The 26415-nt window shown below is 38.8% G+C and overlaps 1 protein-coding gene across 1 annotated transcript in view; it reads right to left on the bottom strand.

Moving 5' to 3' along the window:
- GALNT5 (polypeptide N-acetylgalactosaminyltransferase 5) overlaps window positions 1-26415 on the bottom strand; it is a gene marked incomplete at both ends in the record, with an annotated part of 41321 nt that overhangs the window by 5560 nt on the left and 9346 nt on the right. Inside the window, 7 exons of the mRNA XM_080928096.1 lie at window positions 688-768; window positions 4456-4779; window positions 5501-5618; window positions 6239-6358; window positions 6905-7040; window positions 18895-19014; window positions 20982-21148. Coding sequence (XP_080784222.1) covers window positions 688-768; window positions 4456-4779; window positions 5501-5618; window positions 6239-6358; window positions 6905-7040; window positions 18895-19014; window positions 20982-21148 — 1066 coding nt within the window. The remainder of the gene's footprint in view (window positions 1-687; window positions 769-4455; window positions 4780-5500; window positions 5619-6238; window positions 6359-6904; window positions 7041-18894; window positions 19015-20981; window positions 21149-26415) is intronic.

Genomic DNA, 26415 nt, shown 5'->3' with positions numbered 1-26415 from the left:
AGAGGAATGAAATCAGAAAATAATGCTACCTCCTCAGGATGACTGCTCAGAAACATGGTTTTTACATTATCTGTTGATAAACTTTTAAATTTATTATTATAGTTGTATGTGTGTATGTATACGACACATAGGCCTGTGGGTCACAGCTGGCATGTGAAGGTCAGAGGAGTTTGTGAAATTGATTTTTTTTGGTACACCTTCATGTGGGTCTCAGGGATTGAACTCACATTGTCTAGCAAGCCCCTTGCCCCACTGAACCATTTTTGTCAGCTGTATTTTGGGCATTTTTGTCTTTGTCACTACGTCCAATATCAACAGAGTACCCACCATTAGACTGCGCTTATCAGTCCCTGCGTGTTACACACTCATTTCAGCTTTAGAGATAGACACTGTTTTCACTGCCTCTTACAAAAAAAAGTTTAAGACGTTGTGTATGTTGAGCTAGTTTGGCAACAGAAAAAGAAAAGCCAAGAATAAATCTATTATGGAGCAAGGACTTCAGTAGCAACAAATTTCTCCGTCATTGCTTCCCACTTGAGTAGCACTCCCTTATATCAAACTATTAATCCCATTGGCATTGGTAAATCTGAATTTTTCTGGATGGAGCTCAAATGTCATATGAACTGATGCCAGTCAGTCACTATTCAAGGCCAATACAAAGAGACAGAGAACCCAGGATGAGCCTACCTGGCTGCTAGCATCACAGTCCTCCAGGATGACTGTGATATTATCCAGGGAAATGCACTTGCCCAAGGCCATATTAATAATCTAGGAAGCACAATACAAAAAGGGCATTAAGGACTGACATATCTTAATGTACAACAAAACCCTCAGACACACCTAGAAAATAGAAAGTAGAAGACCATAAGGTTAAAAGATAGTCAATAGATTAGCAAAGGCCTGCCCTATATGATGTTCTTAGTCATTTCTCTGTCAGAGACACAGTATAACCCTGTCACCGCACAGCTGTCAGTGTAAGCCTGTGATTTGGTCACAGTGGCAACGGATATTAACTTGCCATTAACTCTTTGCTGGGATGCTGAAGGAAAGTGTGCCAAAGTTGGAATGGACAGTAGGAACTTGGGAGGGTAGGGCTGAAATTTATCTCAATGGATATTTTTAAAGTCAGTGTCCACACTTTCAATTTCAAGCTGAGTTCCTTGGCTGACCCCTCTAAGTTATCTGATAACTTAGGTACTAAATCATAGATTGGGTCCTTCAGAGAACAGCAGATTCCAGCTAATTCCCTGGCAGACTCTCTCTAATGACTCAGTCAAGCTCAGACTCATTACAGGAAAGTCACGAAAACTAAAACGGAGCCAAACCTGAAGGCCCTTTCTGGCAGACTGGAGTTTTTAATGGATTTACAGGGTCAGGTATGGAGAAACATTTCTCCCAATCACCATTTAATGCAGACAGGGTTGATTTCTTTGACGTGCTGGGAAGGACCAACAAGATGGTAGGTTAATAATGCAATTTGGGATTTTTAATTTACTGGGGTATAGAGGAGAGGTATATGCATTCCATGAAAACAGGATAAGCTTGGGAGATAGTGATCATATTTGTGTTTATGCCTTTATGGTGCTCAACACAGAGCTCCAGTTCTGGGGTGCTGCAACACAGAAGCCATGTTCGCTACAGCATCATCAGATTTTATAGCAGGGTGTCTAGTGGGTTGGTTTGTACTTGTGAATGCATAGCTTAGCTTGAAAATAAGTAGGGAGTCGTTTGTGGGGCCAGAAATGGAGAGAGAAGCCATGAGGATTTCTGCAATTTTGGTAAGTAGGAAGGATGTCCCCGCAGAAACATATGGGGATGGGTGTGGGAATGTGGGGTGTGTGGAGTGTGGGTATGAGCAAGTCAGAGCTGGAACTGAGCTGTTCCACACAAAGACCCCCTTCTGCTAGTAGGTTCTAAGAAAATGGCTTGATCCACTAGCTCAGGGAGAAAGAATAGAAGCTAGAGTCTCTCTGGGCATCTGAAACCTCACACTGACCTTTGTTTGGATTTGAAATAAAACTGTAATCTATGTGTTTATTGGTTGGAAATTTCTAAAGTTTCTGACAAAGGGGAACACAGAGCCGATTCTAGGAGGATAGATCTCCATTAAAAAATTTTTTTTCAAAGTGTTCTATTCACAGCTTAACATGACAAATACATGCACATTTACCCTCAGTAGGTACGAGCAGGGTAGTGTGGAGAACGAAACAGCGGTGTTCCAACTTCAGGGAACTTCTTAGAATCTTCGAGAACACAGCTCTCGGCTCAGATCTACTTAACTCCTGGATGCTCAGCTAGCATTATGCAGAATATGGTTTGGGAAGGCTTAGTTTATCTAGTTTAGTTTATTGCTTTGTTTTGATTTCAAACTGTTCCTTCCTGCAGGCCTTGGAAGGCACTGGATGCTGAGAGAAAGCATCTCCCTGGGTCTTCATACAAACTACCTCAAGTTAAAAAACATCAAGTATTCAGTAGATTTTATACTTCCTGTGTTGAATTATTTTATTTTCCCAATGTCGAAGGTGGAAATTTCTGACACTTGTTTACATAATCTTTAATCTTAGGGATTAGGCTGTTTGCTAATGAAGTATTCTAATAAAAAAGCAGTGTCAACGATGCTTTTTACTGACTTAATATATTGTTGACTTTATTGGAAATTACTTACAATAAAAAAAACATTAATTTGACATGAATTCCAAGGCATATAGTTTGAATGTTTAGAAAATCAAGAAATACATAGATATTTATATTTTTGTAAGTTCTTCCTTATTGTTATGGTCTATTGAGTTATATTTAGTATTAACTGGGAAAAAAAAAAAAAAAAAAACCTCAAAATTTTAAAATGGTAACACTATTGCCAGAAGAGGAAATGGTATCTTCATTAATATTTGTCTGTTTGAGTCATACAAAAGGACAAAAATACAAAAAAAGGGTCTGGTGAAATACATACACAGCATTTTTCTGCATTAGGGTACAGGCATCTGCAGGCAAATCTATTTTTGAGGAGAGCATTTCAAAGCTCAGTGGTAATTTACAAAGGAATCAAAAGATAGTTTGATTGCACCCTCTGGTGGCTGAAGTCCAGTAATGAATGCTACTGCCATTTTCTCTAGAGAAATTTATTGAGCCTTTTGGTGGTCAGCCTTGTTCAGAGAATGAAATTTAAACATGTGAGAGATGCATTTGATGTGTCTAAGGCCTATCTGTCCTTCCTATTTATTTATCTAAAGTAGCTGATGAATACTTTGACCTACCCCAAATCCTGCTGAACTGTTGGGAGCTGTTCACAACACGTTGTTATAAATAAGCCAGGTAGCATGTATTTATTGATTATATTTTATAGAATCAGAACAAATATTCAGAATGCTTTCCTGTTTTTAATACCCTCCCTGGATTTCCATAGTAGGCACAACAGCATTATATTTTTAGCAAGTCTTCGTTATCAGGACCTTTGACAGGCTGGGAAAGGGGCTGGTTTGTACATGTATTTCCTAGGAAGAGCCAGAGATCAGTGTTCTACTGAGAGTCAAGGTGCAGAACTTCCTGAACATAGGGTCAGGGATATGAGTGAAAACATAAAAACATGAACTAAAAGACTAAACACAAACATAAACATGAGCTCAAGTGGAGAACCAGTGTGTCACATGCAGTGACAGGAACTGCACTCCCCAGTGGAAACCAGGCTTTCTTGTCCCCAGGGTCTCAGCTTCTCCAAGTTGCCCTTTGCACCGTGTCCTATTCAAACTACTTGCTTCACTTTACCCTTAGTGCCAGGACTGTTTTTATTATTTTCAACATCTCTTTGAAAGTTCTTAGAGCCCAATTAAAGCTTGCCTTTCCCCTCTATTTAAAACTTGTATTCAACCCATTAACTAAGAAAGGAAATATAGAAAGATCTGCATGAGCTGACTCTTGCTTATCCTCCTATGTTTCACCATTTATCCCAACAGTAGCATCCACCTTGCCATATCTTGATTACCATAGTCTGTCCTGAGTTGTGTCAAAGTTGTTCCTCCACCCGTCACTCTCTCAGAGATGGCTCGACACTGTGTCATAGACCTGGCTTCTGATTCTAACGGGAGTTTTTGAGGACACACATTAAAAGGGCATCAGCACTCCTGCCCTGTTCCTTAATAAGAGCCATCGTATCCTGTATCCATACTTTGCTTTCTTATTATCCTTATTCTCTATTCAGTGTCAAATTGTGAAGGAAGAGATGAAGCCTGCATCCTGACATACTGCCTGGTCTCTTCTGTGCAGTGTAGGTATGTGATATTTAGTTATCAGTCATCGTGACATATGATAGATTTCCTCAGATTTACCTCTAACAACGCTCATCTATCTATATTCTCTCTTGGTGGCATCCATGCCTGCTGCTGAGTATAATACGTCATTCCTTCCTATGCATGCTTGAAGGAGTTTCTGTTGTTTTAGCAAATGGTCATGCTAACTTACCACACCACTAGCTCTTACAACGGGCGCCTTCAAGTCAGGGAAGACATTGTCCAAGTACCACTTGAAACTTTTGCACTTCAGCTTCTTTCGCAACTCCCTCTGCTGGGTAAGGTTGCCCACATCCAGCCCTGGGTCTATGAGGTGATCCCCGTGACCATAGAAGAGTTCCTTGTACTCATCAAGCCAGACTTCCGCAACCCGCACCAGATTCCGTTCCACCGTTTTCATCCGGTCTTTGGGGAAGGAATATGGGTTGTCGTTTCTGAATATGTGGCCCACTCTGGAACAGGGAATGATCTCAATTTCACCACCACACATCCACACCTGGGAATGAGTCAGTGAAAAGCACTGATTATCAAGTGGTGGGTTCACAAAGCACAGGCATTAACGATGCCACCGAACTATCTGGGGACACTCCCCTGCCCCCTGCCTGCTAACTAGTGCTTGCTACTTAGAAAATCACAGTCCTTCTTAGAAGAGAGAGAAAAACACTCATGGAAGGAAATAATGGGACAAATAGAGGAGCAAGGATTGGAGAAAAGACACTGAGATGGGAGAGAGTGGTTGGGAGAGGGAGCACCTTCATGAAGGCAATAGGGGGTGGGGGTAAGAAAGTGGGGCAAAGGGGATAATATTTGAAATGTAAATACAGAGAATATCCAATTTAAAAAGCATCTTCACAAAAAAAAAAAAAAAAAAAAAAGAAAATCCAGCAGGCTTATGTAATTTTGTATATGGTGACCTGCTTTCTGATCCATTAAGTAGACTATTTTCCTTTCCTAATCATCTATGCAAAATTCTCTCTCTCTTTTCTAAAGAAATCTCTATGGAATCCCAGTATATAAAATATGTCACATGTATTTGGATTGAACCAGGGAATGGTTATGGACGTCCATTTGATCACCTTTCCCTTCCTTAGGAGACCTGTAGGCTCATGACAACCAATTCAAAAACAGGTCTTGGTCAAGACCTCCAGAGTTACATTCATTTGAAGACATAAACTTTGAAAACATAATAATAAGAAGAAACAATTAGTAGTAGAAACCTTGAATGATAGCTCCATATTTTCTCCACCCCAGACATCAAGACCAGGGTCATAAGTTCCAAGTTCATAAAAGTAACTTTTGTCAATGGAAAATAATCCACCTGCCATGACTGGGCACCTACAATAATAATAAAAAAAAAGATTGTGTTAAACCTTTATTCCCATGGCAACTTAGCTTCTAGAATGGGTCCTCTGTGTGGGTATGTGAGAGTTTGGACGAGTTTCTGGATAGGTGCTGGGAAGTCTTGGCATGGAGCCAAATGTTTGGCTTCATCTATGTGCTTTTGGTTCATGGGAATTAAGCCTGATCAGAATTGGAAGAGACATAGGTGGAAGTATGATTCTCATTCCTCAATTATATGACTCAACCCCTGGGGTTTTTATGAATTTCTCTGGGTCAGTGTTAAATTAGATACATTTCAAATTGAATTTGAGGCTGGAGGTAGCAAACTAGCTTCTCAGGAAACTGCCTGTTTAGATAAAGTCTTGAATAGAGATATAATTTTTGCTATTGTTTTTGAGACGGTATCTCACTATTGCAGCCTAGAATATCATTAAACTTGCCACCTTCCTGCTTCTGGCTCCCAGTGCTGAGATTATAGGTGCATGCCATCATGCCTAATTGATTTCTGTAATTCTTGCTGGTTTTCAGAATAGAGTATATATTTTTTAAACTTATTTTCCGTCTTTACAAAAGGACTTAGGACTGCTGTCTAGTCTTCAGTCTCACACACTTACCTTATTATATCTGTTTCTTTAATTCTATTTTTTGCAACAACATCTGGAGGGATTGTTCTCCAGCCAAAGTTCATGGGCCAGGTGAAGACACCTCTTTGGAAGTTGTCCACTGTCATATAGCTAATTCAGAACAAATCAAACAATCAAAATTCACAAATGCAGCTTTCAAGATTATTTATTGACTTCACCAACACAGCTTAGTGACCAGTTCAGGTATAGGATAGTAGATGATACTTATGATTCTGCACTGTCCCCTTTTATAGATGTGATTCCCATGGGTGGTTGGATGGAAAGATAGTTGTTTTAACTTAAATTCATCTCTCAGTCTAAACTGGCCATTTAAGAAGAAATAACATCTTAGAAGAACATAAATACTTTCTGTAAAGTCTACATGGGTATGATTAGAAACCTGAGAAAAATAAATATTTGGGAGTTTACCTGACTAGCAAAGGGGATGAATATTATAATGAGCAGCTGGATTTATTACCAGGTAAATATTGGTGTATTGGCAAGACAGGTTACTGAATTGATAGGTTCTGAACCCAAACTATTAATTATGTCTTTTCACTTTTTTGGGTGAATAGGCCATGCCTCTTAGGTTCTAACATAGCACATGTGACAGCCATTAATCTATTACTCTCTGGTGTTAAGGTATGGTAGTGTTACCTCATGTCCTTGTCATTGATGACTTCAATTACTGGACAGGCCACTTTCTTTCTATTTAAATAAACTCTTTCCAGAAGGGGCTCAAGCCAGCCCACATTACATTCCACATGGGAGTCCAGAAATGTCAGTACATCGCCTGTAGAGAGTTCAAAAGAGAATCGTTGGAAAATCCAACGCAGCAAGTACATATACATCATCATTAAAGGTATTGGGGATGGTTTGAGAGGCATGACTGTGAACGTGGGTGCCTTCTCTTGTCACTGAGTTCCTGGTTCCTAGAAGTTCATTTTTGTAATAATATGGAGAGAGTTCGAGGACAGAGACTCTGTGGCATCAGCACCACTCATGACTAGAAACAATGGAGAGGCTAGTGACACGCTTGCTTCTCTGTTACTATAATAAATGATGACTAAAGCATGTTGGGCAGGAAACAGTTGATTTGGTTTAAATGATGCAATCACCACCTGCTGGAAGCCAAAGCCTGCTCAGCTTGCTTTCCTATACAACTTAAACTGGTACTCAGGAGTGGAACCTCTGGTTCCTCCCACTTTAATCATTTCTTTAAAAAGTGCTTTGCATATATGCCCACAGGCCAGTCTGAGAGACGCTGATTCATTTGAAGTTCCCTTCAGTCTCATTATCATTTTCACTGACCACTGCAGGACCTGGCTGCTCAGTTAGCATGTCTTACCATGTCTTACCATGTTTGAGCAAGTCTTACCATGAAGTGCCTCTGTTCTACCAGGTGGCCTTATCTCTTTTGCTGCTACAAACTTGAAATGTAGAAGTATTTTAATTCCTACTTAAGAGATAAAAATTGGAGGAACAACTAGCTAGGGCAGCATTCCAAAGTAATTTACCTCGGGTGCCGTGTAATGGTATGAAACAACTCATTACATAGCTCGAGATGGGGCTCTAAATCTGCATTCCCTCCCTACCTGGCCCAGATCCTACCTAGCTGATATTCTCATTCATCTGTTGCCAGAACCTGAGGGAAGAAGCACCTGCCTGAAACATATTTTGGAATTTTATACTGCTTTATTTGGGGAAAGAGGAGAATCTCCTACACACGGATTACCATTGCTCCACTTTCAGATATTTTATTTTAAAATAACAATCTCGGGATTGTGTTAGATAAGAAAGGAAGGAGTCCCATGCATAGCATCCCGGTAGTGTTTCTAATGGTGGTGGGATCATCACATGTTTGACTGTGCTGATGCAGAGACTAAGAGGCATGAGGAAATGGTGGGAAGTTTGAAGTACACACAAAAATACTGGTGCCCTCTGAGCTTTACCCTACTGCAGGTTTTCACAATCTAACTAATACTTACTCCAAACAAATGGCTAATGGTTCTTACTTTATTTTTTGATGAATTGTTTAAACTCAAATTCAGACTAACTTAACACAATCTTGGTTTGAACCTGGCATACTTTTCTGGTTTCTAGAGCTGTATATTCTGGAATGCTGGCTCATTTTGAGATGGGGTTTATGAACAGCAGCATTTAAAAGAAGAAGATGAAGAAGATGAGGAAGAGGAGGAGGAGGAGGAGAAGAAAAGAAGAAGAAGAAGAAGAAGAAGAAGAAGAAGAAGAAGAAGAAGAAGAAGAAGAAGAAGAAGAAGAAGAAGAAGAAGAAGAAAAAGAGGAGGAGGAGGACGAGGAAGAGGAGGAGGAGGAGGAGGAGGAGGAGGAAGATGATAATGAAGAAGGAGGAGGAGGAGGAGGAGGAGGAAGAGGAGGAGGAGGAGGAGGAGGAGGAGGAAGATGATAATAAAGAAGGAGGAGGAAGAGGAGGAAGAGGAGGAGGAGGAGGAGGAGGAGGAAGAGGAGGAAGATGTTGAAGAAGAAGAAGAAGAAGAAGAAGAAGAAGAAGAAGAAGAAGAAGAAGAAGAAGAAGAAGAAGAAGAAGAAGAAGAAGAAGAAGGAGAAGAAGAAGGAGAAGGAGGAGGAGATTTAAAAATGGCCAGCTTCAAGTTACAAAGTGTGCAAAATACCTTTAGCTCCTTTGTGACCATGACATTCCACCCCATGCATGGACACTGTTGTATCATCAAGTAGTTAGCGCTATACAGTTGTGTTTATGGTTTCTAGATGAACATGGGCTTGACTTTTCATTTAATTTTACTTAATAACCTTGAAGTAATACTGAGGCATTTTAAACCTGCAGCAGAAACAGACTTTGGAATGTGTAGAATAATGCCCTCTAGTGCTTTTCAGGAAACCTTGATGAAGATCAAGAGTTTTCTTTTTTTTTGGGGGGGGGGGTGGGTAGTTGACGTCGATAACCAAGTATAGGGATGCTAATGGCAATGTTGAGAATTTTTCTGTGGGCCGTATCATGGAGTGATTGAGAATCTGACCCAGAACTCTCACTGAGGAGTTTCTGTGCTCTCTGCCCCACCTTTCTTTGGTGAATACTTCTTAGTAATACATTGTTGCTCTTCTACCCATAGCATCTTGCATCCTGGCTGGTCCTTTGGAAATCCTGAGGCAGCCAGGAGCTATAGATATAACCTTTGTATGTGCATTAGACTCAGACCCCTGAGCTCACTGAGCACCATCGCCATTACTAATTTTAAGAGGACCATTTAGCTGCTGATTATTTTGAAGATTATCCTTTCATATTTCAAAAGAGGCTAGTTAATCCTTCAGGGAAAATAGTCTGAATTTCATTGTTCTGTGTTCTTGATTGTCTAGACCCATCCTTGTCAGATGCATGTCCCCCCCCACCCCGTTAATTTTACTAGGTGAATAATTTGAGGACAAACAAAGCCATGTAGACACTGAACTCATATTCTCAATTTTTAGCTCTTTCTCTGAAGCAGTATATTTCTGCTTAGCATCTTTCTTAATTTCTGGTTTTTAAGGAGTCTTCAGACCTTTTACAGTTTCCAACTTATGGTTGCTTACAGGTATGGAGAATGTTCAGGGTAATGAGAAAGATACACTTAGTAGGTCATCCTGTCTAGTTCAAAGCTATTCTTTAACTTAACACAGGTGTTAGGCTTGGTTCCAGAAGAGAGGGATCATCCTTAGTCAGGACACTACCAATGCTATTGTGATAAAACCTTCTGTTTTTCTCCAAGGTCTCAGAGATTGTCCATCCAATAACACTGCTCAGATCATTGTGCTCAAATCATGCATTTCATAGGAGATAGGAGTGTAAAGTGAAAATAAATGTTCTCAATCTCTATAGAAATTAGATAACTTATGAATTTATTATTTATTGTTTAAAATGTGCAGTGTTCTCTCAGTATTCACAAGGCATAACACCGTTCTCAAGCACTGAAGTTGCTTGCTTACATATAATAGTATAATATTTCCTGCATATTTTCAGTGATCCCTGGATTACTCATAATACCTAACCTTATGTAAGTAGTTGCGATACCAAGCCATCTGGGGAATAATAACAAGAAAAACCAGTCTGAGTGTGTTTAGTACACATGAATTTTTAAAACAATATTTTAATCCAAAATTGATTGAATCCATAGATGATGTATAAGGAGGGCGGGTTGTACGCATGTATGTACATATATAATTATTTTAAGTGTTAAAATGGACCTGTGGTATTCTATAACATTTAAATATTTTTATCTTAAACAAATTTGTTTTACCATGACCTACAATGGGGTAGAACTGCAACACTTATCAGTGACAGGAGTGTCCTCTTTAGGTTCCTTGGGCAGAACTTCTTACTAGGAGCAGTGAGGAGTTCAGATACTCATAGCTGGGGTAATCCAGATGGAGGTCTTTGAACCTTAGGGAAGCACTCAGTCCATATGGTGGGACTTTCCACTAACATAAATAGAAAGATAGAATGTACTGCAAATGATATTTGAGGAGGTTTCTTCTGTGGTCACATATGCATTTGTAATGTGAATTGCCTATTTCTTAACAGAAGCCCGTGTCAAAGAGTGTGACATTTACCACAACAGCACTGAGTCAATGTTCTCAAGGGTATTGATGAATGTGAGACACAGATTGTACATTTGGATTCAATAAACTCAAAGATGGTGATTTCTGGAGAGAACTGCAACCGATGGCCACTCTTCTTAACAAAGTTCACTGAAGAGAGTGCCCACCTCATACCACGGTCTAATAGTTGGACTGTTTAGAAGGTTATTGTCAGTCTACTTTGATCTTTGTGTGGGATGGGAGAATTCTCATTGATAAGTAGCATAGTTTTCACTCTGTATTCATTAGGTTTCTCCTCATGGATGTCTAATTTTCATTTTAAAGGCAACACAGGGTATAAAGGACTCAGTGCTACACCTACTCCTCCAGTTATGGTCACATGATCTATCAACTGGCTTTGATTCCAGCTCAAGGCATTTTGTTGTTCTTGTTGCTGTTGTTGTTTTTGTTTTGTTTTGTTTTAAATTTTTCTTATTTCCCCTTTCATCATGGTTTATCTGATGGTGCCTCCTGCAGCTTCCATGCCCAGTGTAAGTTATGTATCTGTACAGCTGCCCTTGTTTCTCTCTGGTCCAGGACAACTGTAATAGCCTTCTAACTGAATTCTCTCCTCTCCCTTCATCTCTCTAATATCCATTTTGTATATGGAGGCAGCCTAAGCTTTTAAAATGCAAATCAGACAATTTAGCTCTCTCTTCACTGACCTTCACTGGCTTTACAGCCTGGCATACAGAACTGTATAGAAGTTTTATGTTTGTCTTTTCCTCCAAATGAACCTCTTACCACTCACTCCTCTGGTCAGTTCTCATCAGAACATAAGAACTTCATTCCTTCAGAAGTGACTGGCTCCTATCTGTGGGCCACACTTGCAGATGTAAATTTTTTCAGCTACATGTCAGTTGATAAGTTTCTTTTCTAAATAATTTGCTAACTATTATATTTTTATATTATTCATAGATTTACTATCCTAAGAAAATTAATGCCTTGGAGAGGCATTTAAATTTTCATAGTCTGTTAGGGGCAGATTATGAGCAATAAGAAATATCAGTGTGATACACATGCATAGAATTTCATAATGAAATATTACTTTGTCCAGTGAAAACATGGTAAAAAGAACCACTAAAGTTACACTAGTCACATAGCTCATAACCTGTGTATTTACATGTATCAGACCTTGAATTTAATACTTAATATCATAATTGATAAATGAGAATAAATAAAAATATAAAAAAATCTTAGTTACCACCAATGCTATTGTGATTCATTTGTCATTCATTTACAATTTCTACTATAAGGTATGATAGATAACATTAGTTGGTAACTTGTCGGGATCAAAAATTACCAAAAAGACAAACTGCTAGGTACCTTACAATGCAATTTCTTCAACAAGTTAATTGAACTGGGAAGATCGACCCTAAATGTAGACAAACAGCTTTAAGGGTAGCCCAGATAAAAGGAAGAGAGCAAGACCACATATAATCACAGACAATACACTGGCAAGAAGAAAGCGAAAGAACTTATACAATGGAAACCAAGACAACCTGGCAAAAATAGCAGGAAACAGCAACCACTGTTCCTTAATATCTGTTAACATAAATGGACTCAATTCCCCCAATAAAAAGACATAGGCTATCAGATGGGATACATAAACAGAATCCAGCATTTTGCTGGATACAGGAGACTCACCTCAGAGACAAAGACAGACACTATCTCAGAGTGAAAGGTTGGGGAAAAAAAACTTCCAAGCAAATGGCCCCAAGAAGCAAGCTGGAGTGGCTATTCTAATATCGAATAAAGTAAATTTCCAAACAAAAGTTATGAAAAAAGATAAGGAAGGACACTTTTTACTCATTACAGGGGAAATCTGTCAGGAGGAACTCTCAATCCTTAACATATATGCTCCAAATACAAGAGCACCCATATTCATAAAAAAACCCTACTAAAGCTCAAAAAATACATTTCTCCCCACACAATAATAGTGGGAGACCTCAACACCCCACTATCATCAATGGACAGATCATAGAAGCCGAAACTGAACAAGGACACAGTGAAACTAGCAGAGATTATGAAAGAATTGGAATTAATGGATATCTACAGAACATTTCATCCTAAAACAAAAGAATACACCTTCTTCTCAGTGCCTCACCACACCTTCTCCAAAATTGACCATATAATTGGTGACAAAACAAACCTCAATAGATATAAAAAGATTAAAATGTTCTCATACATCCTATCAGACCACCATGGACTAAAGCTGGTCGTTAATAAAAACAAAGAAAACAAAAAGTCCATATACACATGGAAACTAAACAATGCTCTATTAAACGATAGCATGATCAAAGAAGAAATAAAGACAAAAAGTAAGGATTTTCTATAATTTAATGAAAATGAAAACATAACATACCCAAACCTATGGGATGCAGTGAAGGCAGTACTAAGAGGAAAACTCATAGCTCTGAGTGCTTACAAAAAGAAACTGGAGACAGCATACACTATCAACTTGACAGCACAGTTGAAAGTTCCAGAACAAAAGGAAGCTGATACACCCAAGAGGAGTAGACAGCAAGAAATAATCAAACTCAGAGCAGAAATTGACCAAATAGAAACAAAAAGAACTATTCAAAGAATCAACAAAACCAAGAGCTTGTTCTTTGAGAAAATTAACAAGATTGATAAACCCATAGCCAGACTAACTAGAGGGCAAAGAGAGAGTATCCAAATTAACAAAATCAGAAAGAAAAGTGGAGACATAACAACTGAAACTCAGGAAATTCAAAAAATCATCAGATCCTACTACAAAATCCTATACTCAACAAAGCTGGAAAATCTGGAGTAAATGGATAAATTAATAGACAGATACAAGATCCCAAAGTTAAACCAGGACCAGGTAAACCATCTAAGTAATCCAATAACATCTAAAGTAATAGGAGCAGTCATCAAAAGCCTCCCAACAAAAACAGCTGAGGTCCAGATGGTTTCAGTGCAGAATTCTATCAGATATTTATTGACGACATAATACCAATACTCTGCAAACTATTCCACAAAATAGAGTCAGATGGAACACTACCTAACTCATCTTTTGAGGCCACAATAACCCTCATTCCTAAACCACACAAAGACCCTACAAGGAAAGAGTACTTCAGACCAATTTCACTTATGAACATTGATGCAAAAATACTCAACAAAATCCTTGCAAACCGAATTCAAGAACACATCAAAATGATCATTCACCATGATCAAGTAGGTTTCATCCCTGGGATGCAGGGATGGTTTAATATACAGAAATCTATCAATGTAATCCACCATATAAAAAACTCAAAGAAAAAAAACCACATGGTCATCTCACTAGATGCTGAGAAAGCATTTGACAAAATTCATCACCCCTTCATGTTAAAAGTCTTGGAAAGAACAGGAAACCAAGGCCCATACCTAAACATAATAAAAGCAATATACAGCAAAACAATAGCCAGCATCATATGAGAAGCTTGAAGCAATCCCACTAAAATCGGGGACTCAACAATGCTACCCACTCTCCTCTTTCCTATTCAACATAGTACTGGAAGTCCTGGCCGGAGCAATTAGACAGCAAATGGAAATCAAAGGGATACAAATTGGAAAGGAAGAAGTAAATATATCACTGTTTGCAGATAACATGCTAGTGTACATAAATGACACCAAAAATTCCACCAGAGAACTTCTACAGTTGATAAACAAGTTCAGCCTAGTGGCTGGATATAAAATTAACTCAAACAAAAGCCTCTTTCTACTCAAGGGAAAAACATACAGAGAAAGAAATTAGGGAAAAAATACCCTTCACACTAGTCTTAAACAATGTGAAATACCTTGGTCTGACTCTACCTAAGCAAGTGAAAGAACTGTATGACAAGAACATCAAATCTCTGATGAAGGAAATCAAGGAAGATTTCAGAAAATGGAAGGATCTCCCATGCTCATGGATTGGAAGGATCAACATTGTAAAAATGACCATCTTACCCAAAGCAATCTACAGATTCAATGCAATCCCCATCAAAATTCCAACCCAATTCTTCAATGAGTTGGAAAAAGCAATGTGCAATTTCATCTGAAATAACAAAAGACCTAGAATAGCAAAATCCATCTTCAACAACAAGAAAACATCTGTGGAATCACTATTCCTGACCTCAAGCTATATTATAAGGCAATTTTGCTAAAAATTGCATGGTACTGGTACAGAGATAGGCAAGTAGATCAATGGAATAGAATAGAGGATCCAGAAATGAACTGTCACATATATGGTCACTTGATTTTTGACAAGAGCTGTAAACATTCAATGGAAAAAGGACAGCCTATTCAATAAATTGTGTTGGCTCAACTGGCACTCAGCATGCAGAAGAATGAAAATAGACCCTTTCTTATCTCCTTGTACAAAGCTCAAGTGCAAGTGGATCAAAGATCTCCACATTAAAACATGTTCACTGAAACTATAAGTACAGAATATAGGGAAAACCTTAGAACACATTGGCACAGGGGGAAATTTCCTGAACAGAACACTAATGGCTAGTTCTCTAAGGTCAAATATCTACAAATGGGACTTAATGAGATTGCAGAGCTTCTGTAAGGCTAAGGACACTGTCAAGAAAACAAAATGGCAGCCAACAGATTTGGAAAAGATCTTTACCAACCCCACATCTTATAGAGCCCTCATATCCAAGGTATACAAAGAATTCAAGAATTTAGACACCAGAAAATCAAACAATCCTATTAAAAAATGGGGTACAGATCTAAACAAAAAGTTCTCAATTGAGGAATATTGAATGGCTGAGAAGCATCTAAGGAAGTGCTCCACATCATTAGCCATCATGGAAATGCAAATCTAAACAACCCTGAGATTCCACCTCACACCAACCAGAATGGCTAAGATCAAAAATCCAGATGACAGCAGGTGCTGGTAAGGATGCGGAGAAAGAGGAACACTTACCCACTGTTGGTGGGGTTGTAAACTGGTACAACCACTCTGGAAATCAGTCTGGCAGTTCCCCAGAAAATTGGCTATAATACTACCTGAAGACCCAGTTATTCCATTTCTGGGAGATATGAGACTTTCCAACATACAACAAAGACACATGCACCACAATGTTCATAGCAGCCTTATTTATAATAGCCAGAAGCTTGAAAGAACCCAGATGTCCTTCTGTGGATGAATGGATACAAAAAGTGTGGTATATTTACACAATGGAGTACTACTCAGCCATTAGAAATATTGACTATATAAAATTCCTAAGAAAATGGATGAATCTATAGACTATCATCCCGAGTGAGATAACCCAATTACAAAAGACCAGACATAATATGCAGTCACTGATAATTGGATACTAACTCCAGAAAGCTCTGAACACCCCAGAAACAACTCACAGACTATATGAAGTTCAAGAAAAACAAAGGCCAAAATAAAAAAGAAAGCCTCGGTCCTGCTTAGGTGATAAAAATGTGTAGCATCCTCTCAGGGTGTAGTACACCTGGGCCTTAAATAATTAGTAATCCAAGAGCTAAGATAATAGCCTTGTGGCTATTTTTGGTATTCACAGATTATTATGCTTAATTTGTACCCAACAAGAAATTTGTTTCCGTGTTACATTCTGTCCTACAAGTACTTCATGCTTATGGTAACTAGTGCGATTTCTGTGCATGTGATCAAACCTCTAAAAGAATTAAGTACTGACAAAATTATTCATATAATGTCATGCCAAAATCCCTTTAAAAATCTGTGATCTGTAATTGTATCCCTCTTTTGTTTTTTAATAAATCGGTAAGGAAAAAAAAGTCTCTAGAGAGGAGATTCAGACAAATCCCGCTGCCTGGAAAAAGTAGAGGCCAGGTGAAGAAGACCATCTCTAGAAGGACAAAGACCATCTGTGGTACTTGGAAGAGTTTCAGACCAATTGAGCCACCAGAAAAGGCCTCTCTCCAACTGCTGAGCTCTCTGAAGGTTGTGCAGTGTGCTCCAAGTTCTTAGCTTTTTTCAGCCATCCCTCATGCTGGATTAAGCTTTGGTGATGCATCTGTCTTTGACTTATTTCTGCTCCTGTAAGTAACCCCTCATCCCAAACCTGTAAATTACACTGAAAAAAAAAAAAAAAACTCCTAAGTCCATGAAATTGAATTTTGGTTGCATCCATACTTCATGGACGGACTCCCTATCTGGGTGACTAGATTTGGTGTTTTATCTTTCTAGTAAAAGTCAGCAATCCAACAACAAACTACTCTTCAGGAATTCTATAGCCCTTTAGTAGCAGACTGAGACAACTGAAATGCTCAGCCTCATAGACTGTGCTCTGAGATTCTTCACTGTTTGAATACACAACTACTGTGTTGTGTAAGATACTCTAAAACCTCCCTCTACTATATGTTCAGTCTATCAGTTCTTGTCAGCTAGAGAACCCAGACTAATATACAAAGGACTCAGCACTGTGAGCAAACCTATGGGATGATAAGAACATGTTGGGGGTCCAGTAACAAGGAAGTAAGACTAGCCTCAGCATTTATTTTCTCCAAATCGATGAAGACAGGCAATGCCAGAGCTTCTAGAGGGGGAGTGGTCACTAAATGCCCACAAGCAATAAAAAATGTAGTCAATGAAAATGCAGACTCTAGATTTGGATGTCTGGATGCAGGTAATTGCATTCTCACTGACCAGCTTGAGAGAATGAGAGGAGTTCTCTACAGAACCAGAGTTGCAGGGGCATCAGAAGGGCATCAAAGGTTAGGGGAGGGGTAGGAGGAGAGTTGGGTAAAACAGGAGAAAGGGGAGGAAAAGAGATGGGATCTGGAAGAGTTCTCTTTATTACACACAAATGCCAGCTTTAAAAAAGAAACAATAGAGAAAAAGCTGTTTTATAGGCCATCATTCTAATAATTGGTGCAAGCAAGGAACAATTGTGTATATTAAATTCCTCTGCAAAATGTGTGAGCACTGGGTTAATCTTCTAAAACAGGATTAGCCCACAAGTTACTTCCAATTCCCAAGGGAGCGGTCTAGCTGATATCTTAACTCAGTATAACCCAATATTGAGATAGCCTAACGGGTTAGGAAGAAACAAGAAATAGGGAACTTCTGTGATCTGTGGTCAAACTGTATATATAGACCACATGCAAACTAGTTATTTATCCTACAGGTGACATGAAAACTAAGAATTAAGAACATGGTCAATTTACAAATATATTGTCTGCAATATTAAAATAATGCAACAGTATGTCAATGCAAGGTGTGAGGTAACTAGACTGGGAATTTAAAATAGCTAAACCTACCAAGAGTGAAAATAACCAAAGAAGATGAAATATAAAAAGATCTTGAATTGAAAAATACTGGGAGTGGGCTGGAGATGGCTCAGCAGAAAAGAACACTGGTGGTTCTTCTAGAGGTCATGAGTTCAGTTCCCAGCAACCACAGGTGGCTCACAACCATCTGTAATGGGATTCGATGTCCTCTTCTGGTGTGGTACAGTTTACTTATATACATAAAATAAATAAATAATTGCTTAAATGATAAAAAAGGAAAGCCACTGGGAATAATGAGTAAAGTCAGCAAGGACATTTATAGGCACTTGCTGGTTTTCAATATAAAAGTATACTTATTTAAAATAATCTCCCTATTATTTTCTGTAATGCTCAGGGAAAACTTAGGTGTACAGTGCCCTGGTGCCATGGTGTTATACTGTCTCTGGATTCCTTTAGAAAGGCTCATAAAACGCAGTTAATGTAACCATCCCCCGTTCTCTCCTCCTTTCCCTCTCTCTTCTCTCTCTCTCCCTCTTTTTTCTCCCCCTCTCTCCTCTCTCTGTCTCTCTCTGTATCTCTGTCTCTGTCTCTATGCCTCTCTCTCTGTCTCTCTGTCTCTGTCTCTCTCTGTGTCTCTGTATGTGTGTGTGTGTGTGTGTGTGTCTGTGACATTCTGTGTCATATAGCTAGAAATTAATATCTATATAGGAACATGTGGATATGTCTGGTTATATTCTTTCACATTCTGTTTGTTGAAAAATGTTATAAATTAAAGCAACGTCATGATAAATGCAATTTTGGGGGGCAGTGCAGTTTCTTACCTGTTGCATTCTGTGCCCCAGCCAGTCGTGCTCTGATCAAGCCATGTCTCTCCTTGAGGCGAAGAATCCGAACTTTTGGAAACTGAGACATGTATTTATCCAAATTAGCTTTTAGATAGTCTATATGAGGATAAGAACAAACCCAAAATACTTTAATTAACTAGGTTTACCCAGGGTGTTTTTGCAATTTCGAATCCAAAACTATGATGCAATTCTAGTTGCCAAATTTTATCTGTTGGCCTATAATTTTATTTGATGTCATCTTTCTGAAAATATTTTATGTGGGCTCAATATTCTAAACTAACGAATTTCTCAAATCAGAGTTAGAAGCCTGACTTGCATGTATAAATTTGGAAATTTTTGAGAAGACAGTACAATTTTGGGTGGTTAAGAGCTACCATTCTCACTAACACTTCTTGGTGATGAAAGAGTACATTTAAGGATCACTCATTGTACAGAGCAACAACTAGAGCTGAGGTCTCCATTCTGAAGAAGGACTTGCATGGTTGAGGTGACTTGTCTCTGGGCAGCTTCTTGGCCTGTGATTCTCACCATGGGAAGGAAAGCAGCCCTGACTGGTTTATGTATAGCCTGAGGAAATCAGCCTGAGATACGGTGTAAGGAACTACCAGCTACACAGTGTCTGCTATGTTCATAGGTACAGCCCTGCCTAACCAAATTATGGCCCACAAGAGATTTAGTCACAGGACCAAGGACTCCACCTCATCTTAGATCACTTTTATTTCTAAGTGGGCTGTAGAGGGGTTCAGCTAAGGAACATTTTAGAAATGTTTAAGGATATAGATACAATCACTTCTGTAGCTATTGATGACTCTATCAGGTAGGAATCATTTCTATATTTTCTTTCTTTTCTTGAGACTGAATTTCACAATATACTCCAAGCTAAACTTGAATTCTTGGTTCTCCCAATTCTGCCCCTAGGTACTATGGTTACAGATATGTGCCACTACACTGATTTTTCCTGAAATGTATTTACAGCACATCTCTTATTACTTGTGTGTATGTGCATGCATGCATGCATGCGTGCCCTGTGTGTGTGTGTGTGTGTGTGTGTGTGTGTGTGTGTGTGTTTCTTAAAGAGGACCCTAAAACTGAACAAGACTCAGGGTTCACAAAAACAAACAACAACAAAATAAGCCAAGAAAACAAAAGGTGGATCTGCTTGGTGGTTGGCTGATACTTCTGTGTACAGTATCCAAATCACTCATTATCACTTTTCCATCTCTTCTGGCATCTCCCTGTTGCTTGGGTTCACTGTGGCCATGGTGACAGCAAGGGGGCAAAGATAACATGCATGTTATCATGCTTACAGACCAAGGATTGGCTATCACGAACATTACCACCTGAGTGCTGTTTTTCTTTTTTTTTCTAGTTCAAAAAAGCTATGAGCCTTTGACAATGTGTCTTCTCCAAGCTTTCCTGCACACAGGATCTTCTTTCCTCTTCAGAGGCAGCTGAGGGATTTCTATTTTGTTGCTTTCCATAGAATTTAACTTTGGTGACTGACTAGAAAAATAATTCTATGAACATGATGGATTTAGTTCATTATAGTCCATGAACAAATGAATTTTTCATCATCTTCTGGACTCAAATGACCACCTGAAGTATGAAAAGAACTCCTGCAAAGCAGGTAGGTCCCAGTGGGAATGGCTGAGACATGTAGCAAGGCAGACCCCTGGGTTACCAGTGATATTCCTAAAGATGGATTTCTAGTGTGTTCAAACGTTTTGCCTACATGTTCACCTAGGTAGAGCATTCATGTATTGCCTGTTGAGGGCAGAAAGGGGTGTTGGGTTTCCCTTGGAGCTGCAGTTACAAATAATTTTGAGCATGTCAGTGCAGGGAGTTGAACCCAGATCCCCTGGAAGAAGAGTCAGTGCTCTTAACTGCTGAGCCATTCCTCTAGCTTCAATTAGTAAAAAGTATGCTTAGATTCATGCTTTCATGGCTGTGGATGAAATGATGGTTTAGCATTTATAAATGCTTAAGCTTCATTAAATTACCTGATAAACAAAGCAGCTATTGCCTTCCATCAACTTTTAAGATAGAGTCCAAGGTTTTCTTACCTTTGGTGCTGAAGTCATCCACCAGCAGGACCTCCTTGATGAGGTGTGGAGGAGAGCGGTTGAGGACACTGTGCACAGACCTCAGGAGAGCTGACCATACCTCATCCACAAAGCACATGATGATGCTGGTGGTTGGGAGGTCATTGTGAACTAGTTGCTCTGCACACCTGGGCCAGGATAATCACAGTGAGAGAGTTATGCCACTGTGATCACCAAGGGTGCATGCTCACACACACACACACACACACACACACACACACACACACACACACACACACACATTCAAATATCTACAAGTCACCAGTTTATATGAGTACCGTTTTCATTTTGTTGTCTGCATGGGCGATAGCATCTGATGAAAGGCCTAACAATGGCAGACACGAGGCCTCCTCTGAAGGAATGACGCTGAAGTGTAAAGGATGGGCCTTTGTAGGTTAGACTACTTTAATCCCACGGCCAAGAAATTAACTTGAATAACTTATTCTTTCTGTGCCTCAGTTTTCACATCTTCCAAACAAGGTAATGTTCCTCTTAGAGTTTCAGAGCCCAGTGATCTCCATAGAAATTATTTAGCAAAGTTCCCGGCACAGGCATTTACTAAGCAGAAACTCTTGCTATCATTATTAAATTATATACCGGAAGGGAGCATTCTGTGTTATTTAGTGTCACTAAGAGGTTTATGATTGCCTATATAAATAGCCATCTGCAAAATGGCAAAAGAGATATCCTTCACTCCATTTAGCATACAAAAGTATTTTTGGCACAATGTACATGTACCAAATAATTACACTCTCTCCCACTTCTCTATTTGAAAGCCCTTTCTGCGATGTCTGCAGAGTAATAAGTAAGTAAAAATACTTGAAGTCATTTTGCTGGCGTGGAGATGCTAGGCAGGCTAAGAGGGAGCAGGTGTTTGGTGGGCTGTAGCTGGCTGTGGTCTCATATAGGCTCTGCAGCTCATCGCTACCTCATTGTGGCATTTTCTGTATCTGGCTATGTCCCTGTCATAGGGCAACTCCTAGTGAGACTGTCCATATTGTATTTGCCCTTCTGTGAACACACCCATTCTTAGTAAAATAATAATCAATGGTTCATGGGAATAAATGCTTAAGTACTTCACCTTTTTTCAAGGTAAAACTCAGACCTCTTTCCCTTTTTAACAGGATGAATGACTGAAGTCTTGGATAGACCAGCTCTTGGTTATGCTGTTAGTCACTTCTGTATCTGGGACTTAGACTCTGGCCTAACCTGGCCCTATAAGTAACCATAGACATTTAGGTCGTCAGAATAAACATAGCAAGCAGCAGATATAACATTTGTGAGACCCAGAGCTTTTGTCAAGTCCCTTGGCTCATTTTTGTTACTGTAATAAATAAGACACAGATAAAAGTAAATGCTACAGTTAAACAAGCAGTATTTGCATGTTCTTTGTTTATGGTTGTCAATGTACTGTTGTAACATAGTTTAATTCAATACTGTGGCAATTACGTGAGATGCAATGTGTAATATATTATCATATACTTCTTTAAATGATTCAAAATGAAGCACAGGATTATCAGTGACTAACCCAGCATCATTTCCTGGTTATAAGATTCAGGGGAATGTAACATGATGTAGTTTTCATTTCATCGGTCTATGGTGATTTTCTGTACTAACAGAGTTTGGATTGGGAATAAAATAAACATATGGCTGCATATCACTTATCCAAAATTACTGGCTTGAAGAAATTACATAACTTCTTTGCACTTTAATTTGCCAACTATAAAGCATGGATTAAAAACTTGTCTTGATTTTATATATATATAAATAAAATACATATATATATGGACTCTAATTTCAGTCTTTTACTAAAGTGATTGATTAACATAATATACAAAGGCCTGGGAGAATCACACCCAACTTCAACCCCAGAAACAGATGCAGAGAGTTTGCACAGAAACTGAGGTTCCTTGTCATAAACAAAACAGGAGAAAAAAGAATAACTCACAGTTCGCTGACCCATCTGTTTGGGAATGTAAGTTCCTACATTAAAGCTATTTCAGCCCCCTTATAGTATGTGATTTAACTTAAGAAAATATTAGAGGGCTAAAATGAACATGTGTTACATTTTCAGGTGCTGCAAAGTCAAAATAACACATTTCAATCAGATGTCTTAATCCAATTCTAATGTTAATGTAAAATAGCAGGCTGCTTAAATTAATCTTATTCTCTACAAAGAGCACCTGCATTAGAATTTCTATAAAATATGAGCATTCCTGACTTTATTTAAGGATTATATTAATTACCTGCAGTTGCTATAACACCTAAGATTTTTGCTCCAAAGTTTCCCATACTTCATCTATCTTCTCTTGTATTTTGCTGAGTAGAAAGAAGATACCAGGTGACACCTTCAGTGCCATGCTTGCTATATTTCTTAACCAATGTCCAAGTTCATCACCTCCAATTTCTGTTCATTTTTCTGTGTTATAAGACACAATGTAGTTAAGCTCCCTGCCACCGCATAACACACATCGCCTCTTCTCCAGTTCCCAATGTGCCACTTAATCACTGCAAGCCTTCAGGAGAAACACTTTCCAAGCCCATATCTTTAGCAATATCTTTTCAGAACAACATGAATGTCCACAAGGGTGGTAGGAACATTCTCTGCAGGGTGCATCACTTTTTTTCTGCCCCTCACAAACATCCTTCATGTCCACATTGTTTCTATTGACATCTTCAAGACAAAAATTCCAGGTGTTTCTCTCATGACTGACCAGATTCTGCCAGCCTCTGCCTTATACTTAATAATTACTGGTTATGCCACATAGCATTCACCTTTTTGTCATGTAAGGAATTGCTGCAAACTGTGAATTCAGAAGTAAATAAATGTTTGAAGGGACATGATGATTCAAAGTAGAAAATAGCTGTTTTTCTGGAAGGCAGAGTATCTATACGTTTTAAATGTGGGACTCCTCTCCCCCTAACTCAAAAGTTGGTTTAGTTATAACTTAGAGAAATGTTAAGATAGCATGTAGAAACAGACAGATTTACAGACTATTTTGTAAGAAATCATTCAAAGGGAGCTAGAGAGATGGCTCAGCAGTTAAGAGCACTGTCTGTTCTTCCAGAGGTCCTGAATTCAACTCCCAGCAAGCACATGGTGGCTCACAACTGTCTATAATGAGATCTAATGCCTTATTCTGGTGTGTCTGAAAACAGCTGCAGTGTACTCATATAAAATAAATCAATCTTTAAAAAATATATAAAGTGGGCAGGTTCTCCTTACAATGACCAACCTTAAGGACATGAACTATACCTTTAAGTCTATCTTGATATCTTCCTGGTCTCCTGAGATTTCGTACTCTTGTAATGTTTACCCATTGCCTGGAGGCTATTTCCCTTCAGTTTCTTCCTTAGCTTAACACTGGTTCTTCATAACCACTAAGCAGGTGATTCTGAGAGTTGGGACTGCAGTTTTGTCTCACCAGTGAGCCCCAATCCCCACGCCCTTGTAGACAGCTTCATCAGTTTGTTTGGGCATGAGAGTCAATATTGCCAGCACAGAGCTTTTGTCAGTCACCCTGCCAAAGTCCAGCTGTTCTACTGTTCTCTTATAGCTACCCAAATTTCTTTCACATCATCTATCTGTCAATTTTGTTTCCTTCTCTTCTACACCCAGAATTCCTGAACGTATGTCAAATCTGCTTTGCTCCTGTATTACCACATGCTCCTAGGAGTCTTGCACAAATTGAAGTTTTGATCAATCATATTGAATGGATGGATGCGTGGACAGAGATTTGGAGTAGAGCTTAAATTTAAAGCTTGAATAGAATGCATTTTCCTTTGAGATGGGGTAGGAGTGTGATAACAGATTCGAGGATTAAGACCCAGTTTTTTGTCAGGTAATTTTTAATCATTGCACATATATTCTAAACGTTTTTTATGAGTTTTTAGATGCAAGAATATTTGCCTGTGAGTATGTCTGCTTAGCATATGGTCAGAAGAACATGACAGGACCTCTGAGAATAGAGTTACTGGTGGTGATGAGCTGCCACTATGATGCTGAAAATAGAACCACATCATGGTACACTGGAAGATGAGTCACTTCTCCAGCCCCTAGATCTAGAGATTCTAAACACCTAATTTGTGTAATATAGAATTAATATATAATTTCCTTACTTCAAAAAGTGTACTTCTACTCCTAAAAATGTTAGGCTTTAGTTGTAACCCCTTCTCCTGTGATGCAACTGAAATCAAGGTTTCCAATGAGAAAAGAGCAACAGGTAATTTGCTTTGCTTTTTTGGTGTAAGATAACTCAGACTGCTCTGGAATTCAAAGGAGAACTCTCTCCTATACATACACATTTGGAAGATTTTCTTGTGCCTAACACTGGGCAGTATTAGGTCACATACTTTTAAAAGCACGGTCTTCTATATAAGTAAACAGATTAAACATATGCCAATTGTATAACAAACTAATATTTTTGTTGTTTATTTACAGATACAACAGGTCAGACCAGCTCTCAGCATTAGTAATACTTAATGCAGATAAAAAAAAGGCAGCTATCCAATTTTATCTAGATTCTATAGGTTGCAGAACCTCTTCAAATTATTCTCCACTAACCCAAGTAAAATGAATTATTTTTTCATTTCTGATTTTTCAGAGTCCAGATTTCTGATACTTTTGCAGGAGATGGAATTGCCACTGAAGTCAAACTTATATTCATGATATTTAGTTTGCAAACTTTTTGGGGATTAAGAATTTATGATTTATTTTCTAAATTATCATTTATTACACAAACTATATGTTTAGAATCTTTAAGTCCAGTTCTCTGCTTAAAATTACTCAAGGTCCTTTGCTTAGGGGAGTCTTGGTTTGCATTGCTATAGCAATCCTTCACCTTAGGGTGAACACTATGATGTTTGCATCACAGAACAGCAGTGCAGATTTCATGAAACAATGGATATAAAAATACCAGGCAAGCCTCACGCTGAAAAGCCTGTGTGAGACCTGAAAACATTTCTCTATCTTGACTCACGGGTTCTGATTTGGAGCACTGTCCTGTCGCCGGCAGGATTTAATCTGAGTCTACCAAGTGCTCCCTCATTTATCAAGAGACTCTAACACTGATGGCTTACCTCCTCAGCTTCTGTGTGCTAGGTCCTTGGCCATTGACTTGATTTGAATGGAGCCTATCAAAAAGCTCCGGCTTCAACAATCAGAATACTGAGGGAATGATAACATTCTTTTATTTCTATGAATTTTTCATTTTATTCCAGCAGAGGCAAAACACATCATGAAGGTCAAATCTCATTCTTTTATGGGTTTGAACAGAAGGTTTGAAGAATATGTTTCAACTTGCATTTGCAATTCAACCACAGTTTTCATGGGAGCCTTAGGTGCCCTTCACTCTCTAAGCTCCGGTATCTTCAGGAGCATCAGGAGAATCAAGTG

This window comes from Micromys minutus (assembly GCF_963924665.1).
Source record: "Micromys minutus genome assembly, chromosome: 13".
Lineage (NCBI taxonomy): Eukaryota > Metazoa > Chordata > Mammalia > Rodentia > Muridae > Micromys > Micromys minutus.
Note: the sequence above shows the minus strand (reverse complement) of the source record. Positions and strands in the feature narration are given on the sequence as shown.